The sequence below is a fragment of the Lutra lutra genome, chromosome 8 (assembly GCF_902655055.1).
Source record: "Lutra lutra chromosome 8, mLutLut1.2, whole genome shotgun sequence".
In the NCBI taxonomy this organism is placed as follows: Eukaryota; Metazoa; Chordata; class Mammalia; order Carnivora; family Mustelidae; genus Lutra; species Lutra lutra.
In genome coordinates, this window is record NC_062285.1 from 15,008,379 (window position 1) to 15,029,680 (window position 21,302).

General features: G+C 36.2%; 1 protein-coding gene across 1 annotated transcript in view; it reads right to left on the reverse strand.

Annotated features, from left to right (window-relative positions):
• The window catches only part of GPR158 (G protein-coupled receptor 158), a 424,695-nt gene that overhangs the window by 185,669 nt on the left and 217,724 nt on the right, over nucleotides 1-21,302 (reverse strand). The window contains exon 4 of the mRNA XM_047741925.1: nucleotides 6,077-6,273. Coding sequence (XP_047597881.1) covers nucleotides 6,077-6,273 — 197 coding nt within the window. The remainder of the gene's footprint in view (nucleotides 1-6,076; nucleotides 6,274-21,302) is intronic.

The following is a 21,302-nucleotide window of genomic DNA, read 5'->3' on the forward strand; positions in this document are numbered from 1 at the left end:
CCTCCTCCCTCCCGAGGGGGCATTGGCATGGGTGCGTGCGCAGCAGTCTGCAGAGTTTGGCACAGGCAAAAGTGAAGACTGCTTATCCCTGAGGGTTTATGATACAAAGGGGGCCACAATCTTTCACCTCTGGGACTGCAAAAGGAAAGTCAACAAAACTAAAAAATCAACCTGCAGACTGGGAGAAGATATTTGCAAATGATATATCAAATAAATGGCTAGCAACTAAGATCTACAGAGAACTTATCAAACTCAATATCCAAAAAAACAAATAATCCAGTCAAAAAATGGGAAGAAGACATGAACAGACATTTCTTCAAGGAAGACATACAAATGGCCAAAAGACACATGAAAAAATGTTCAGCATCATTAGCCATCAAGGAAATTCAAATCAAAACCACAATGAGATACCACCTCACTCCAGACAGAATGGGAAACACTAACAAGTCAGGAAACAACATATGTTGGCAAGGATGTAGAGAAAGGTGAAATCTTTACACTGTTGGTGGGAATGCAAGCTAGTACAACCACTCTGAAAAATAGTATGGAGGTTCCTCAAGAAGTTAAGAATAGAGCTACCCTACGACCCAGCAATTGTACTACTAGGTATTTACCCCAAAGATACAAATGCAGTGATATGAAGGGGCACATGCACCCCAAAGTTTATAGAAGCAATGTCCATAACAGACAAACGATGGAAAGAGCCAAGATGTCCACTGACAGGTGAGTGGATAAAGAAGATCACATACACACACACACACACACACACACACACACACACACACACACACTGGAATATTACTCTGCTATCAGAAAGGATGAATAATTACCATTTACATCAACATGGATGAAACTGGAAGGTATTATGCTGACTGAAATAAGTCAACCAGAGAAAGACAATTATCACAAGGTTTCAATCATATGTGGAATATAAGAAACAGTGAAGAGGATAAAAAAGGACGGGAGGGAAAACTGAACGGGAAGAAATCAGAGAGGGAGACAAACCACGAGAGACTCTTTACTATGGGAAACAAACTGAGGGTTGCTGGAGGAGAGGCGGGGTGGGGGGATGGGGTAACTGGGTGGTGGGTATTAAGGATGGCATGTGATGTGATGAGCACTGGGTGTTATATGCAACTGACGAATTACTGATCTCTACATTTGAAACTAATAATGTGTTGGCTAACTGAGTTTAAATTAAAAAACAAAATAAATTTATTAAATAAAAAAGGAATACTCTCATTTATTCTTCAAATTATATTGGGTATCACAATGCCTAGCAATAGCAGATTCTCAAAAAATAACTGTTGAATTAAAAAACTAAAAATAAAAGATCTTTTTTTCACTTGAGACAACCAAGTGAAACTATCCTGCTTACAGTTTAGCATGCCTTCCATTCTTTCATGATGAAAATGTAGGCAAAATAAAAGAATCTGTACCATCGCTGTTTTGTTCATTTCAGCTATCTGGACAACCTATTAAGATTAGTACAAGATGACTGTTTGCAATTATAAAGAAAATTTAAATGAATTTATTGCCTAGAATTCCATTGCCTAGAATCCCACTGGCTATATTTTTCAATACCTTATCTTTTAAGCTATTTTGAATACCATACTCAAGGCTCCTGGGTGGCTCAGATGCTTGAGCACTTGATGCATTCACCTCAGGTCATGATCTCAGGGTCCTGGGATGGAGACCCACATCAGGGTCCCTGGTTGGCTCAACTGCGGGTCTGCTTCTCCCTCTCCTTCTGCCTCCCCCGACTTGTGTGTTCTCTCTGTCTCTCTCTCAATGAATAAATTAAAGAATCTTTAAAAAAATGTCATACTTAACCCCTAAGAAGAGGCAAACAGCTTATTAATTTCACAAAGTGGTCTAAAATAATATAATAATAAAAGACAAATGTCTAGTAAGGTACTTTATATGAATTATCGCATTATATCTTCAAAAGAATCCTGTCAGGTAAGTAATAAACTCCTTTAAAAATTTTTGTAATAGCTTTATTGAGATATAATTAATAAACCTTTATCCTTGTAAAGTGTACAAGCCAGTGGTTTTTAGTATACTGACAGACTTGTGAAATGTATTACCATAACCTAAGTTTAGAAAATTTTCATCCCCTGCAAAAGAAACCTAGAACCTATTAGCAGTCACACCCCATTCTTCCCTCCTTGTATCTTTTGACAACCACTAATCTACTTGGCTCTATTGATTTGCCTATTCTGGACATTTCATATAAAGGTAAACTTTATATAAATGATCTTTCATGAATATTTTCTTTCATTTAACATGTTTTTAAGATTCAACCATGTTGTAGCATGTGTCAGTACTTATTCCTTTTTATTGACAAAAAGATATTCCATTTAATGGATATACCACATTTTATTTATCCATTCAGCAACTGATGAACAGTTGAGTTGTTTCCATTTTTTGGCTATTATGAATAATCTGCTATGAACATCTGTGTGAACATTTTTGTGTTGGCAAATGTTTTCTTCTTTTTTATTAGTTTCAGGTGTACAATATAATGATTTGACAGTTCTATACATTTCTCAGTGCACATGAAGGTAAGTATACTCTTAATCCACTTTATTCTACCTCCCTCCCTCCCTCCTAGCAATCATGAGTTTGTTCTCTGCATTTAAGAGTCAGTTTTATGTTTGTCTCTTTTTCTTTTTTTTCTCATTTGTTTTGTTTCTTAAATTCAACATAGGAGTGAAATATATTTGTCTTTCTCTGACTTAGCATTATACCCTCTAGATCCATCCTCGTTGTTGCAAATGGCAATATCTCATCTTTTTTCTATGGGTAATATTCTGTTATACACACACATTACATCTTTATCTATTCATCTATCGATGGACACTTGGTTTGTTTCCATATCTTGATTGTTGTAAGTAATATTGCAATAAACATGGGATGCATCTATTTTCTCGAATTAGTGTTTTCATTTTGGGGGGTTAAATACCCAGTAATGAAATTACTAGGTCAGCTGGTAATTCTATTTTTAACTTTTTGAGGAACCTCCATACTGTTTTCCACAGTGGCTACACTAGTTTGCATTCCCACCAACAGTACACAAGGGTTCTTTTTTCTCCACATCCCTGCCACCACTTATTATTTCCTATGTTTTTTATTTTAGCCATTGTGGACATATGTTTTCAATTCTCCTGGGCATATACCTAGAAGTGGAATTACTGGGTCACATTATAAGTGTATGTTTAATTTTTTGAGGGACTGCTAAACTATCTTCCAAAGTGGCTGCCATTAGATTTTCAATTTCTCCACATCCTCAACAACACTAGTTACTGTCTTTTTATTTTTAGCTATGCTAGTATGTGCTGGGGGCTTGATTTGAATTTTCCTAATAACTAATGTTCTTGAGCATTTTTTTCATATGCATATTGGCCATTTGTATATCTTCTTTGGAGAAATATCTATTCAGATCCCTTGCCCATTTTTAATCTTTTTATTCTTTATATGTTCTATATGATTTACAAATATTTCCTGCTAGCCTATGGGTTGTCTTTTTAACCTTTTTGATGATGTCCTTTGATCCACAAAAGTTTTTAATTTTAATGAAGTCCAATTTGTTTATTTTTTCCTTTTGTCATTTATGCTTTTCATGCTGTAACTAAGAAACATTGCCTAACCCAAGATCATGAAGATGTATGCCTATGTTTTCTTCTAAAAATATGTTTCTTAGTTTCGAACCTTATATTTAGGTGTATAACCCATTTTTAAATTAATTTTTGCATATGGTGTGTTAAGCCCCATTTTACAGAGGAAAAAGCTAGTCAAAGTAAAGCTAAGCAATTTTCTCCAAAGTGTAATAGCATTCGTGGCGCTAAGATAGGATTCGAGTCTAAACAGTCTGACTCTAGGGTCTGCACACTTACCCACAATATAATGCTACTTCTATGTTGGAACTAAGGTTTTCCTCTTTTGTCAAAATAGATGTAAACTGGTAGATTAAGGTTTTTGTTCTTTTAATTATTGGTGGGTAGGCAATGCAATGGGAAACTCATAAGACATCAGTAGTACTTCAAAAGGGATCACCAGTTTTCTGCTTTATGCAAAGAAATGCTGCAAAGACATAAAAACTTTAAAAAGCAAAGCCAATGTCTACCTGCCATAAACATGCAATTTCCACATAGGAAATGGTTTACTGCTTTGATAATTAATCATTCTTTTTGGTAGTTGAAATCAGAAGAGAAAAGTTCACCAAATGTTTCCTTTCATCAATATACTAGATCCATGTTCACTGACTTTATTACCCTATATTGTTTCCTAAAAATAATCCCCTCTATGTTATGTCACATTCTGTGAAAACTGATTCTTCAAAAGGCGACCATCTTAAAACTCAATAAAGTCTAATTTATTATTAATTGTTATTAATAATAATATTAATATAATATCAATATTATTTATTATTATTATTTATTATTCCAGCTAGTTTGTATCCACAGAAATTTCACCAAATGATATGTAAAGATACCAATTCTCATGAAAGCCCTATAAAGTAGCATTTCATATGAAGGTCCAGAGAAATTTGAAAAGTTAATAATTTTGGAAATGTTCAGTAACATCAACAAAGATTAAGACTTTGGTCTAGCAAGAACTATCTCAGCTTTCTTAATATCCAATGTAATATTCTACCCATCATGTATCACTAACTTCACTTAGCACAGCAATCATTAATGATTATAATAAAGTAAAATTCTGTTATCCCCTGTGTGAATAAATGGCATTATATAGAGTGATTTCACAGCAGCTTATTAAATAGAACTTTCAATTCTATCTGCTCTGCCAGTGACCGGTTTTTTTAAAAAAAACAACAACTAATTAATTTTATCTGGGTAATGGTGGTTGGGTATTTCTCCACTCTACTTGCCTGCTACTTTATTATATATACAATTTAACACATATTTTGTTTCAAAAGAAAGACAAGTATTGGTTAAATCAAGAGCAATTTGCCTGTCTGCACTTTCTTGCTGACTTAAAGCTTGATTTTGTGTTGTATGCTTCTGTTAATGAAACTATTTAAAATTACTATTAAAGTCTGTAACATCAACATAATGGATACATTCTCTTACAATCTCAAGAGAGGGGATTTTTTAAAATGTTGACTGGAGGCCTTGTAATAGATGCCATTCAGAGAGTTGTTTTATTTTTTAAATTTCTAAAGGGAACCCTTCATGCTTCTGATGAGCTCTGTTATCTAAACCAATCTGTACAACTTTGCTAACACGAAGGGGTCATTTGAATTCAGAAAAGGTGGAAACTTTAGGCTTTGTATTTTTTCCCCCAATGGCACAAATAAGTTTCTGAAAGCAAGAGAACCACAAATTCTGACAACACCACTGGCAACATATAATTAATTGGGTGACCAAGTGAAGACAACTCCCCAGAAAGCTTTGCCCTGAACATTTTACCATTTCATCCACCCATGACTGAGAAGCATATAAATGTCTATACTACTGTTTGATTTCTCAGAACAGGACCGAAGGACATGCTCTCTCAAAAGCCATATAAGCTCTTTGTAGGATCACTGTTATCCCGGGACACTAATATAAGCCCAAATATAAGCTCATGAGTAAATTTATTCTTCAAACTATCATTATATTTTGAATATATTTGCTCAAAAAAGTCAAGTCCATTTGCCACTTCAAATATAGCTAAGAGAAATAAAAATTAAATATAATAAATATCAAAAAGCTTTCAAAATATGAAAAAAATTAATAATACTTTGGGTACTGGCAGAATAAGTTCTTCTAGAAGGCAAAGAGATAAAAAAGAGAGTTCTTTAAGGCAATAAAATACTCAAACTTCAGGCTAAATAGGGGGAAACATTCTGTAGAAGAAAATGTTATAATAAGATTCTATATTTTTAATCCCTATTTCTCCTGGGAAGAGAGAGCTAAAGAATATAATGTTCATACTCTAGTCTGATTATATTATAGGAAGACTTGTGCTAAATAGAGAAGCAAGTGGAACATGGAAAAACTCTAGTTGCTTGAGAAAAGAAGTCACTTCATAATAAAAGGAAGCTCATAACCAGGGTACCTGTGTTTACCTTTGCTTTGCGAAAGTGGTAGACCACCAGCATGCTAACGAAGTCGAGCAGCATACACAGGGCTTGGAAGGAGATGATAGCAAGTCGCAAATACTTATCCTCCTGGACAAAGCAGGGGCTGTCATCAGCACAGTAGGGGCAGCCCTCCCTGCAGGGTAGGCAGACATGGGCTTCTTCTGACACATCTTTTGCACTTCCTGAAAGTTCCAAATAAAACCACAGTGTCATTGCACCTCTGAGATAGGTGAGTACACAAAACACATCCTCACCTCTTTGTTCCTTATCCCTCTTACTAAAGACCTTTTATCAACCTTCTTGCTAGGGGAGAGTTACTTTGATTTTAGACTTAAATAAAATTCTTTTTATCCTTTTGATTAAAAAAAAAAAGGGACTCAAGGTAATTGAAAAACATTAGCAAAAATGGAAATAAAACTCCTTAAAGGCAAAGAACAGTTTCCCAATTCTGTCATATCATTATCTACCAATCCCCAAATGATATTTCCTATGGCAAAAATCATATTCATAAATATTTGTTAAAGAATTAACCAGAAGGAAGGATAGGAAAGTCGTCTCTTTTCTGTACCAAGTAATACACAACATTTTTGGAACGTCTTGACCTAGATGGCACAGAATCCAAAATGAGGCTTTGATTGCTCCTTAATTCAGCGGGGAGCTCATCTACTAAGTTCATTAGGTCTAAATTGGATAAAATGGTACTTAACTGGCAGTTGTTCAGTGTGCAATTGCCTAATGATGGTGCATCCTTTGCCCAGAGTATAAGCCATACTTACAGGCTATCATGTAATTTCCCACTTTGCCTACTCATAAGACATTTCCTCACTACTAACTAACTGCTGCTACTGATCAGCCCTTTACATTTAGATTCTTCTCTCTCAGTTGTCAAACTTAACTTCGCTCTGAAGCTCAATAGGAGAAGATTTTCTTTGAGTTTAACACTGGGAAATATCCAATTAAAAGCATATACTAAAACAAACAAACAAACAAAGCCAACAAAAAAAAAACTATTTCCAACTCTGAACTCAATATGAAAGACATTAGTGAATATATACCTGAATTAGTATGTAACACAACCACCCTGTTCAATATGTAATACAACCTTGACTGATTGAGGAATCTGGCAAAGAGTTTGCTCTGGTTAACAGCATTTTAATAACACAAAGTTTAACAGAAAATCTTTATCACTTTCAATTCTTGTTGACGGTTCATAATCTTTCTAACTGTATTTGTCTGCTCTTCTTCCTTAATAAATATAAGAACAAAAGCATAATTGAGTATTTCTTTGATGATTCAGGATATCATGCTGTTCAAAAGTCACTATTCGTTACATAGTGAAAAGTGCACAAGTTTTCGTACCCAGCAGATATGGTTCCCATTCCTAGATAGCTCTGAGATATTAAGCAACTCAGTTGACTACTTTGGGTCTTAGTTTATTTATGTTTGAAATATGAATTGTTGTGGGTATTGAGTTAACACGTATAAATCAGAGTGCCTGGTTTTCTCTTCTCCAAATACTGAAGATGCAAAAAGGGAGTTGAAATCCACCGGTGCCTTAAAGAAAAGTATTGCTGTTCAAAAACAAGACAGAAGAAAGAGCCAAGGTAAGGAGGAAGTGAGTGGGAATGATAAACTCCATTTTAGAGAAGATAACTTCGAGGTCCAACTCACTGTCCAGCAGTAATATACAATGAGAAATGAGCAATAATACAAGACTGGGGTTTGGAAGATAGGTCAGTCAGAGAAAAACCTACAGAGAGCTCAGGGAACAGATAAGGCAATGATTGGGGAATACAAAGAGTAAGAAGCTAAACAGGTAGGAATTTTTACAATGTTGTAATAGACAACAGATTTACTGGAACATGCTGACATGTGATCAAAGATGATGACTGAGGGAAGGCGATGAGGTATGATGATTGTTTTATCTGTCACTGACTGTTAAGACAGTGGTTTCCAAGAAGTGACAGATATTATAACTAGTTTCTCAGAGCTTAGGGAATAAATATGAGAAAAAATAGAGTATTATTTCAATAAATCTTGCATTGAATGAAACTAATGACAGATTATATGTTAATTAATTGAATTTAAATAAAATTAATTTTTAAAAAGATTTTTTAAAAAATTTTATTTATTTATTTGACAGAGAGAGATCACAAGTAGACAGAGAAGCAGGGAGAGAGAGAGGAGGGAAGCAGGCTCCCCGCTGAGCAGAGAGCCCAATGCGGGGCTCGATTCTAGGACCCTGGGATCATGATCTGAGCCAAAGGCAGAGGCTTAACCCACTGAGCCACCCAGGCGCCCCCAAAAGATTTTTAAAATAAATTTTTATAAAGGGGAGAAATCAGTTGAAAACTGTTTTGAAATATAGACAAAAGACAATGTGGCAGCCAATCTTGTAAAGTCTTATACTTTTCAACAACTCAGCTTGAGAATGAGGAAGGCCAGTTTTGAGGATGAAGACATGAAAGATTAAAGTGGCAACAGTACCCAAGATCACTCAGCAGAAAAAGAACCCATTTAGTGTAAGATGGTATGATCTACTGGAACACCTATCCAAAATGGCTTTTTTTCCTTATTTTCTACAATTATCAGCATAGAGGCAAATGAGGAGGATAGAGCAGTTGAGGATAGAGAGTAAAGGACTGTGACGGTGGCATTACATCACAGGGAGGGAGGAAAAGCCAGTTCAAGGCTGTAATGGGGCTGCAGCCCTCACTCCTTCAAGGTAGCCAGGGCTCAATCCTCCAGAGCCCTCCTGAGTCTGAGCTAGTCAGAGGGACTAAAGAGGAAAACATTTCTTCACCATCAATCTTATTCATTGATCAAAGGTGGCCTCCAGGGTCATTCACTCCCATACACTTTTTCGTTAGGCACTCATGCATTTGGAGCTGATTCCTGCATCTTGTGCCATGACTGTAGCGGTGCCCCACAGGAGAAAAGAAATTGAAAAGTGTGGTATGAGGTTCCAGTCTGAGGCAAAGCATAATACACCTGTGTTTATGCAAAGCTTTCAGGCAATAGAACAATGACTGGATCAGGCCATGTGGCATTAGAAGGGATTAAAAACAAAGTATCTGATATGGACAAAAACTGGCATATACATCAAGAGCTACAAAGTATGAAAGTCTGGGATACTAAGAAAGCAGTAACTGAATTAACCGAGTACTAAATGGATATTCATGTAAGTGAAGTGAGAAGGGGTCACTGCCCTGAATAAGATAAAGTTGCCAAGAATTCAGATGCACTAATGTTGGTGACGAAAATGTTAAGAGGTCTATGAACAAATTTGGAAGACAGAGGTCAGGATTTCCCTTTCTGGCCAAAATGGAAGAATATGGGTTGGAATTTACCTTCCTATCAGAAACAATGAAAAGAATAAACAAAACATTAAAGTTATGGTTTTACAGACTGGACATCTGGTAAAAAAGGACAGTAATTCCTAACAAGTGCAAACAATCCTCAAAATACCAAGCTACTATAAACAGAATCACAACAAAAGTTAAGTTAGTAAAGAAAAAGTATCTATGGAAAGTCTTTGTTTTGTGAAATAGTCCTTCTTAAGCCAATCTTTGTTTTCTTGGTTCAGCTAAATAGGCAGATATATTCTCATTGGTTTAAGAAGCTCCTAGTTGCCTATAAGCCAAGCAGTACATAGTATTTACTTTCAATTCAAATTAAACTTGAAACTTCACTCATACCTAATGGCATAATTCTCTTAGACAGTATGAGCTATTTAGTATTTTGAATCACTCACGCCTGAGAAGTACAATTGAACAACATGGGTTTGAAACACATGGTCCACTTATACATGGATTTTTTTTTCAATAAATATACTGAGAAATTTTTGGAGAATTTTAACAACTTGGAAAAACTAGCAGATAAACTGTGTAGCCTAGAAATATTGAAAAATTAAAAGGAAAAGTTGGATATGTCATGAATGCCTAAAACATATGTAGCTACCAGTCTATTTTAACTTTTATTATCATAAAACATATACAAATCTATTATAAAAACTTAACATTTATAAAAATGTATACATACTTACCGACCACACATGGCACCATTCTACAGTTGAGAGAAACGTAAACAACTGTATAGATGTAGTATTAAATCATGACTGCTTCAAATTAAATGTAGTAATACTGTACTACTCCAGTAATTATGTAGCCATCTCCTGTTGGAGATGCTACTGTGGGGAGCTTGAGCATTGCCAGTATCTGCCTGAAGCCCATCTGATGCTAATCATCTCTGCAGGAGCATTTTGTCATTCCAGTAAATTTCATACTCATAAAAAGTGATCCTTCAGGATTCTCATGTATTCATGTGTATATGTTTAGGACAATTCTCTAAACCTTGAATAACACCATGGGACCCATACAGAGTACCACTAGTGATGCTGGAAGGGCTTCCAGGAAGCAGAGAAAAGTCATGACATCACAAGAAAGAGGTGAATTGCTTGATATGTACTAGAGATTGAGGTCTGCAGCTGCAGTTGCCTGCCACTTCAACATAAAAGAATCCAGTGTAAGGACCATTGTAAGAAAAGAAAAAAAAGAAAAGAAAAGAAAATATTTTTATCTAATATTGAAAATGCAGCTTTTATGTGGGTGCAGGATTACTATAAGGAAAGCACACCTATGGACTCTAATATGATTTGGAAAAAAGTGAATTCATTATATGAAAACTTAAAGATAAAGGAAGGTGAAGGATCTAAATGCTGGAGAATTTAATGCCAGCAAAGGATGGTTTGATAATTTTAGAAAGACATTTGGCTTAAAAAATGTCAAGATAACAGGAGAAGCAGTGTTTGCCAACCAAGAGGCAGCAGATGAGTTCTTGGATGCCTTTAAGAAAACCATTTTCTGGGTTGGTTCCATCAATGCTGTGTTCTTGAAGTCAGGAAGTACTTCTCTAGTAAGGTACTGTCTATTAAAGTTCTTTTGATAACAGACAATGCCCCTGGCCAGCCAGGACCCCATGAATTCAACACTGAAGGCATGAAAAAAGTTCAGCTTGCCCCTAAACAAGATGTCTCTAATTCAGCCTCTAGATCAGGATGTCATAAGGACCTTTGAGGCTCGTTACATGGCGTTCTATGAAAATGACTGTCATGGCTGTGAAAGAAAACCATAATGGAATATTACTCAGCCATGAGAAAGGATGAATACTTACCATTTACATTGACATGGATGAAAGTGGAGGGTATTATGCTGAGTGAAATAGGTCAGAGAAAGACAATTATCCTATGGTTTCACTCATAATGTGGAATACAAGTAATAGTACAGAGGATCATAAGAGAAGGGAGGGAAAACCGAATAGGAAGAAATCAGAGAGGGAGACAAATCATGAGAGACTCTTAACTATAAGAAACAAACAAAGTTGGTGGGGGGTGGGGGATGAGGTAATTAAGGGCATTAAGAAGGGTGATGGGCATTAAGAAGGGCATGTGATGTGAGGAGTACTGGGTGTTATATCCAACTGATGAATTATGAATTCTACATCTGAAACTAATGATGTACTACTATATGTTGGCTAATTTAATTTAAATTTTAAAAAGAGAGAGAACCACAATAGAGAGAGCATCATAAAAGTCTAGAAGGATTACACCACCGAGGATGACATCATTATTACAGAAAAGGCCATAAAAGCCAAGGCCAAAACTAAATTCCTACTGGGAAAACCTGTGACAAATGTTGTGCATAACTTCACAGGATTTACAACAGAGCCATGCAAAAAAGGCAGGGGGTGAGGGTAAAGGGTGATATGGATGTTGGAGAAATGTAAGAGTTAATAGATACCACAGCAGAGGGATTGACAGAAGACCATTTGATGGAGATGAATGCTTCCAAACCAGTGCCAGATGATGAGGAGGAAGAGGTAGAAGAAGTAGTATCGGAAAACAAACTGACATTAGACAATCTGGCAGAAGGGTTCTGGTTATTCAAGACTGCTTTAACTTCTTTTACAGCATGGACCATTCTATGATACAGGCACTAAAACTAAAGCAAACAATGTGGAAGGATTGGTACCATATAGAAACATTTTTAGAGAAATGAAAAAATAAATGTGTTTCCATGAAGTTACAGCAAGTGTACCTCATTCTCCTGCCTCCTCTTCCACCTATACCACCCCTGAGACAGTCAAACCATCCCCTCTTCCTCCTCCTCCTCCTCCTCCACAGCCTACTCAACAAAGAAACAAAGAGGTGAAGACTTTCATGATGATCTACTTCCATTTAATGAATAGTAAATAATAATCATGTCATACAGTTAATAAACTTACTTGTTGTGCATGTATACTTCTTCATGTGAAAATCTAATAGCTGTTAAGCAAGAATTGTAGGAGACATTTCTGCATCATCACCACCAATCCTGCTTAAGCATTCATTGTGTAGAACATCATGTGCAAGACACATATGGAAGTGGAAAAGCTATCCTTCCAAAGATATGCAGTAAGTGATATTAAATATAAAATTAATAATGTGTTAGTTTGCTTACAGTTTTATAACTTAGCTTTTGAAGAATTACGTTACCATATCCTAGCCCTCTCTCTCTCATAATTGGAGAAACTGTGCTTGGCCTGTCAGCACAGGTAAGTGTTTTTCTCTAAAAATGTAACAATGTTTCCAATACTATATTAAGAAGATGATTATAATACTGCACGTCTTGAAATTTTTTTCTTAAAGATTTATTTATTTTAGAAAGAGAGAGAGCACAAGCAGGAGCGGCAAAGGGAGAGAGAATGTCCATTAGACTCTGCACTGAACATGGAGACGACACTGGGCTCGATCCCACAATCCTGAGATCATGACCCAAGCTGAAGCCAAGAGTAGGATGCCTAACTGTACCACCCAGGCGCCTCTGTATGCCATAAAAATGTTATAATGATTCATTCCTTAGCATATAGGGTAGGCCTTCATGAAGCAACTGTGTTGATTACACTAGGTTACTATAAAGCAATCATACTGCTGCTTCTTTATCAATGCATGAATTGTAATATCTATAACTAAATATAAATTTCCTTTTCACATTATCTTTTCATTTTTTACGTCTACTGTTAGTAATACATATAGCATCTACAGTGTCTTGTAACATAAAAGATAATACTGATGTAGGGAATGATATATGATTCATCTTGAAAAAAGATAACATAAACTTATGATACTGATAAGTGCAATACAATAAATGTATTTTCTCTACCTTACGATTTTCTTAATAATGTTTTTTCTCTAGCTTTCTTTGTTGTAATAATAACTCATAGTACATAATATATATACAAAATATGTGTTAATCAACTCTATAGTATTGGTAGGACTTACAGGCAACAGTAGGCTATTAGTAGTGAAGTTTTGGGGGAGTGAGGAATTATACATGGATTTTTCACTTTGCAGGGGATTGGCACTCCAAACCCCCATGTTGTTCCAAGGGTCAAATGCATTGCAGAATGTTAAGTGCTTTGTATATCTGAACTTGTTAGTTTTTGTAACATGACCATGGCAAGCAGTTACAGTCACATTCTAACTACATTTCCAAGTCCTCCAGCTTTGTTAACTTTTCCATTGTTTTTAACCAATTTTAATTTGAGAGTTTCTTTTGGCTTAGGACCAAACCTATGGTCCACATTTAGTAAATGCTCAACATGTAAGCTTATCCCTGATTTTTTTCATGAACAATATTTTACTTTTGCCCAATTTCCTCATTAATTGTTAATTGTTATTCTGCTGCATAGTATATATTTCTGTATGGTACTCCCAATCAGTTTTGGAATGAGGTTGAAGACAAAAGCATTGATAAAATAATACTTCAAGTTTTACAGAATTTGATAGAAACAAATTATTATTCAATCAGCAACTATTTTCTGAGTGTTAAATTATGTGTCGGGAACTATTTTACTGGAATTAATTAGTGAACAAAACAAAGATCTCTGTGCCTGTGGAATATGTGTTCTACTGAGGAAAATGGACACAACCAATCAACGTAATAAGTAAATAACATGTTATGAAAACTGAGAAGTGCCAAGAGGAAAATGAGTAGAGCAAGGTCAGGGAAATCAGATCTACTGGAGGTAGGAGCTGCACTTTTAAGTAAGTGGTTAATGTAGATCTCATTCTAAAGGTGATATCAGAGCAAAGATTTGAAGGAGATAAGAGTTATCCATTCTGTTGTGATTGAGAATTCCAGGCAGAGGAAATAGCCATTACAAAGATCCAGAAGTGAGAGCATATCAGGTATATGTGAGGAAGAGCAAAGAGGCTGTTGTGGCTAGAGCAGATTGAGTGTGGGGCAGTATAGTGGAAGTTGAAGGCAGAGATGTAATAGGGCCAATCATAAAGGGCACTTGTGGGCCACTTACAGGGACTTGGATTCTACCCTCAGTAAGATAGAGCACCATGTAGGATTTTGAGTAGGGGAATGACATGATACACCTTTTGTTGTTATAGGATTATTTTGGTATGCAGAATATACTGGAGTAGGTAAGGGTAAAAGTAGGGAAATTAGTGAGCAGTTTCCAGTAATCCACTTGAAACCTGTGGTGGCGGGAACCACAGTACAACAGTAAAAACTTTAAATTCAGATAGAATTTTAAGATGGAGTCAAGAAGATTTTTCTGATGATTTGGTTATGGAATGAGGGAGAAAGAGTCAAAGATAATTCCTGTTTGGCATTGACAAGTGGATGGATGAAGTTACTAACAACCAAAATGGAGAAGAATGCATGTGGAAGTTTTTGGAGTAGGCCATAAATTCAAACTTGACATTTCAGTTTGAAGATGTCTACTGGAGACTGAAGTGATGATGTCAAGTCTGGAGTTTGGAAGAAAGGTCTGCATTGATGATAAAGTCACAAAGTTCATGGGCACATAGATAGCATTTATAACCCTGCTACTGGGGCAGATCACCAAAAGAATGAATGTAGACAGAGATGACTCCTAGGGTCCTCTAATGTCCAACAAAATTCTTAGTCACACAAAACTTTCCCTGGCTCTGACTCAAATTTTAAAGGTTATTGCATTAATTTTTTTCCATAACCATAAATTCAAAAAGTTTTAAAACAACCAACTGCAGATAAATACTTTCTTTGGGTTTAAATATGACTTACTATTATCAAATAATTAAAGCTGCTGTTTTGGTTTGGGATCCCCAAAGGCAAAGCCTGAGAAAAGGACCTGAGTATACATAGGTGATTTGTAGGTGATCCCCCCAAAAACAGGAGTGAAAAATGAGCTACAAACAAGAAAGAAAGGAAAGGCAATAAAAAGTATTGAGCTGGATATCACCATGGAGAATGTGAACTAAATTTTCTGGGGAGGACCTAACAGCTGCATACAACACCCCTCAGATTTGTCTTTCCAGAGAGTGGAGGAACCTGGCACACTTATGTAGCAACCACCAATCCTGCTGGTTGATAACTGTTCCCAGGAGCTTTCAATTCCTCTGCACTCCTGCATAAGGCTGAGCAAGCTTATGGGACTTCAGAGAAAACCCTGAGGCAAAAAAGGGGAAGAAATTCTGTGGGCATTTAAAGTAAGAAACTGGCAGCATGTCCCCTATCATAATAGCTACAATATGAAGTGGGTCAAGAGTATGGGATACAGAGCACCAAAAAAAGCCAAAACCAAAACCAAAAACTATGATAGCTTCTAGGTTCCAAAATCAGCTGTTTCTGGTGCTGTTCAGATACAATACAATTTGAATGGTGCCATCTAGATCTGAACAACACGCTTAGCCGTAAACTACACACAAAGAGATGAAGAAGCTTGGGACCTTGTGGGACACACAGGTAATTCTAATAATGCTATTAAATACTTCTCTATACATTCACAAAGTAATTTACTTTGCAGAAATAGTTTATTGTTGCCTCTGGTCTTTTTCTTTCCTCCGTAATACTATGTCTCCACCAATTTGTTAAAGATTGTAGAGAATACAATTAATTACTCCTATTTTATTTAAAGAGCAGGGCCCTCTCCAGTTCACTTTTTGTTATATAGATTGTAACTGAATTGCAGTAAGGTGAGATGCTCTAACAAACTGTGTTGGTCAAACTACCCAAATCAGATTTTCAAGACCTGGAGGCCCAAGAAGCTTAAATCATCACCAAAGGAACAACCTTACTTTCACATTAGCAAAAAAAAAAAAAAAAAAAAAGGAAAAATAGTTTCTCTTCTCAGATTTTGCCATATTCAACAACTCAGATTGGTATTGTCATGGGCTCACATAAGACATTTTGCAACATTCTAAACATTTGGGTTTGAGATCAGTTATTTCTTCTATTTAAGACATAACTGAGGATTTTTTTTTTAAAGGAAAAAGAACAAATTCTCTTCTGCAATTAAAACAGAGTACATTTGTTCTGGGAGCTTGGGAAGATGGCAGAGTAGGAGGTCCCTGAATTCTCCCCATCCCATTTACAACTAGGTATCATCCACATCTAAGTCAATAAACTGGAGAGTGATCCAAAGACTGGCAGATCAAACTCCACAAATAAATATAGGGAAGAAGCTGCATCTGAAAGGTTAAGAAGGTCAGAAAGGCAGAGGGAGGCTGCCAACAGGGGGGAGGGAGCTGTACACATGAAGAGGAAGAGAAATGGGCCCCTGCACCAAGGAGATCATGGAGAAGATTAATCCCCATAACCTGTAACATCTGGGTTTGAAAACCAGGGAAGCTGAATTGTGGGAATTTCTAAAACCAAGAGGACTTGCAGCTTAGTGCTTTAAGTCAGTGGACTCAGCAGTGGGCAAACCAGGATGGTGAGTGATAGACGGGTCTCTGCCCTGAAAGAGAAAGCAGCTTGAGCAAAGAGACAACACAGAAATAGTTTACACAACAGGGCTAGGGAAGGAGGGCGTTGGTATTGGTGTTGGTAAATGGGAGACAGAGCTGTTCATACTGATTTCAGAGCATGTTGGGGAATTTCCCCAAATCTGAGAGAAATGGCAGTTGCCATTTTCCTTCCCTGCCTCCTAGCATACACACAGAGCCACCTGCAGGAAGTGCTCCAGACACTTGCTATTAACCTGCTAGCAGTGCACCTGAGGACTTGCATACTCCATTCCTGCTAGCCTCAGCTCTGGGCTCAGGGCAAATTTTGGGAACATATAGGCTCCATCCAGCTGCCGGATGCACAGCTGCCACCATATGCCAAGCCTAGCCAAGCCTAGCCAATGCGATGCATCCCCAACCACCCTGGCCCCCAGCTGGTGCATCATTTCAGGGAATCTGAGGTATGACTAGTGGCCCAATGCAAATTTGGTAACAACCCTGCCCTGCTCCCACGTTCCTTGGCAGAAGGAACTGTTCCAAGTTCCCCGTCAAAGCTGGCCTGCTGGGCCCCACTAACACCACAGAGAACAAACACAGACCAGAACGAACACAGACCACAACATGCAGAGAGTCAGTGCAGCTGACTGCACTGAAAGAAAAAGTGACTCAGACACAACAGGAGGGCATAAGCAGCACACAAAGGATACTCTCCTGAAGTTCCAGGTTTGGGGGAAGAGTGGACACTGCTGTGCAGGGCACTCCAGGGACTTTTCTTCATAAAGTCACTACTTTCAAGAACAGAAGACATAGCTGACCTTCTTAACATACAGAAACACACACACAGAGGCAGACAAAATGAGGAGACAGAAAAACTTATCCCCAGTGAAAGAACAAGACAAGGTCATGGCCAGAGATCTAAGTGAAACAGATATAAGTAACACGCCTGATAGAGAATTTAAAGCAATGATCATTAGGATACTCACTGGTCTTGAGAAAAGTGTGGAAGACATTAGTGAGACCCTTAACAGAGATAAGGAATAATAGAGCAGAGATAAAAGAAAATAAATGAAATGAGAAACACACTTGATGGAATGAACATCACAATGGAAGAAGCAGGGGAATGAATTAGTGACCTAGAAGACAGAATAATGGAAAGTAATCAAGCTGAAATACAGAAAAAAGAATTCTGTAAAATGAGAATAGACTTAGGGAACTCAGAGATTTCATCAAACATAATCACATTTATATTATAGGAGTCAAAGAAAAAGAAGAGAGAGAAAAGGAAGCAGAAAATTTATTTGAAGAAATAATTGCTGAAAACTTCCCTAATCTGGGGAAAGAAATCCAGATCCAGGAGGCACAGACAACTCCCATCAAAATCAACAAAAGCAGATCCACACCAAGACATATTATAATTAAATTTGCAACACTTAATAATAAAGGAAAAGAATTTAAAGCAGCAAGACAAAAGAAGTAATTTACAAGAGAAAAATCCATAGGGCTAGCTGGAGATTGCTCAACAGAACCTTGGCAAGCCAGAAAGGAGTAGTCTGATATGTTTAAAGTGCTGACTGAGAAAAATCTGCACCCAAGAATACTTTATTTAGTAAGGCTATCATTCAGACTGAAGGAGAGATAAGGAGTTTCCCAGACAAACAAAAACTAAAGGAGCTCATGACCACTAAACCAAACCTGCAAGAAATACTAAAGGGAACTCTGAGCGGAAAGGAAAAGACCAAAAGTGACAGTATGAAGGTAGGAAACACAAAGCACTAAAAATATTTCTGTAAAATAATCAGTCAAGGTACTGACAAAAAAAAGGGATATAAAATATAATAACACATACATAAAACGTGGGGAGGAGAGGAGAAAAGAACAGGCTCAAACTTAACCACCAACTCAATATCAGCTGCTATATGCAGAAGAGGTGATACACAAAACAATGGTAACCACATATCAAAAACCACTAATAAATATGCAAAGAATAATGAGAAAGAAATCCAAATATATCATTAATAAAAATCAGCAAACCATGAAATAAAGAAAAACAAGAAAGGGTCAAAGAAAATCTCCAGAAAAAGAAAACAAAACAGGTAATAAAATGTCAATAAATACATACTTACCAACCAAAAGACATAGGGTGACAGAATGGGTAAGAAAAATAAGACCTATCCATATGCTGCCTATAAGAGACTCATTTAGACATAAAAGCAACTGCAGATTGAAAATGGGGAGATGGAGAAACATCATTTATGTAAATGGATGTCAAAAGAAAGCTGGAATAGCAATATTTATATCAGACAAAATAGACTTTAAAACAAAGACTAACAAGAGACAAAGGAGGACACTATATAAAAATAAAGGGGACAATCCAACAAAAAGATATAATAATTATAAATATTTATGCATCCAACATAGGAGCACCCAAATATATAAAACAGTTAATAACAAACCTAAAAAACTAATTAATAATATTACAATGATAGTAGGGGACTTTAACACCATGTTTACATCAATGGACAGATCATCTAAATAGAAAATCAACAGGGAAGCAATCAATGGCTTTGAATGACACACTGGACCAGATGGACTTAACCGATATATTCAGAGCATTCTATCCTAAAACAACAGCATACATATTCTTTTCAATGGAACATGAAATGAATATGGAACAGTCTCCAGAACAGATCACATATTAGCCCACAAAATAAATCTCGAAAAATTCAAGAAGACTGAAATCATACCATGCATTTTTTCTGACCACAATGTTATGAAACCAGAAGTCAACCACAAGAAAAAAATTTGGAAAGACTACAAATACCTGAAATTTAAATAACATGTTACTAAACAATGAATGGATCAGCCAGGAAATAAAAGGAGAAATTTAAAAGTGCATGGGCAAAAATGAAAATGAAACACAAATGTCCAAAACCTTTGGGATACAGCAAAAGCAGTTCTTAGGGGGAAGTTAATAGCAATACAGGCCTACCTCAAGAAGCAAGAAAAATCTCAAATAAACAACTTAAACTTGTACCTAAAGGGACTAAAAGAGAATAACAAACAAAACCTAAAATTTTGCATGAAGGAAAAGAATGAAGACTAGAGGAGAAATAAAAATCGAAAAATCATAATAGAACCAATCAATGAAACCAGGAGCTGGTTCTTTGAAAACATCAATAAAATTGATAGACCTTTAGCTAGACTTATCAGGAAAAAAAGAGAAAGGACTCAAATAAATAAATCACAAATAGCAGAGGAGAAATAACCAATACAATAAAAATACAATTATGAGATAATATGAAAAACTATATGTCAACAAATAGGACAACCCAGAAGAAATGGATAAAGTCCTAAAACATAAACTACCAAACTTTAAACAGGAAGAAATAGAAAAGTTGAACAGGCCAATAAACAGCAAAAAAATTGAATCAATAATCCAAAAAACTCCCAAAAAACTAAAGTCCAGGACCAGATGACATCTCAGGTGAATTCTATCAAACATTTAAAAAAGAGTTAATACCTAATCTTCTCAAAATATTCCAAAAACAGAAAAGGAAGAAAACTTCCAAATTAATTCTATGAGACTAGCATTATCCTGATACCAAAACCAGATAAAGACACCACTAAAGAAGAGAACTACAGGCTGATATCCCTGATGAGTACAGATGCAAAAATCCTTAATAAAATACTACCAAACTGAATTCAACCAAGCATTAAAAAAGAATCATTTACCATGATCATGTAAGATTTATTCCTGGCTTACAAGGATGGCTCAATGTTCACAAATCAATCAATGTGATATTTCATGTTAATAAGAAAAAGGATAAGAACCATATGATTATTTCAGTAGATGCAGAAAAAAGCATTTGACAAAGTACAGCATCCATTCATAAAAATCCTCAACAAAGTAAATTTTGGGGGAACATACCTCAAATTAATAAAGGCCACATATGAAAAACCTACAGCTAACATTACCCTTAATGCAGAAAAACTGAGAGCTTTTCCCCTAAGGTAAGGAACAAGACAGAGATGTCCATTCTCACCAGTTTTATTCAACATAGTATTAGAAGTACTAGCCATAGCAATCAGACAACAAAAAGAAATAAAAGACATCCAAATCAGCAAGGAATAAATAAAATTTTCACTATCTGTAGATGACATCATATTCTATATAGGAAACCTGAAAGACTCCACAAAAGAATGGCTAGAACTAATGCACAAATTCAGTAAAATCACAGTATAGAAATCTGTTGCATTCTATACACCAATAATGAAGCAGGAGAAAGAAATTAAGAAAACAATCCCATTTACAATGGCACTAAAAATAGTAAGATACCTAGGAATAAACCTAACTAAAAGGTGAAAGTACTTGTACTGTGAACACTATAAAACACTGATGAAAGAAACTGAAGATGACACAAAGAAATGGGAAGACATCCTGTGCTTATG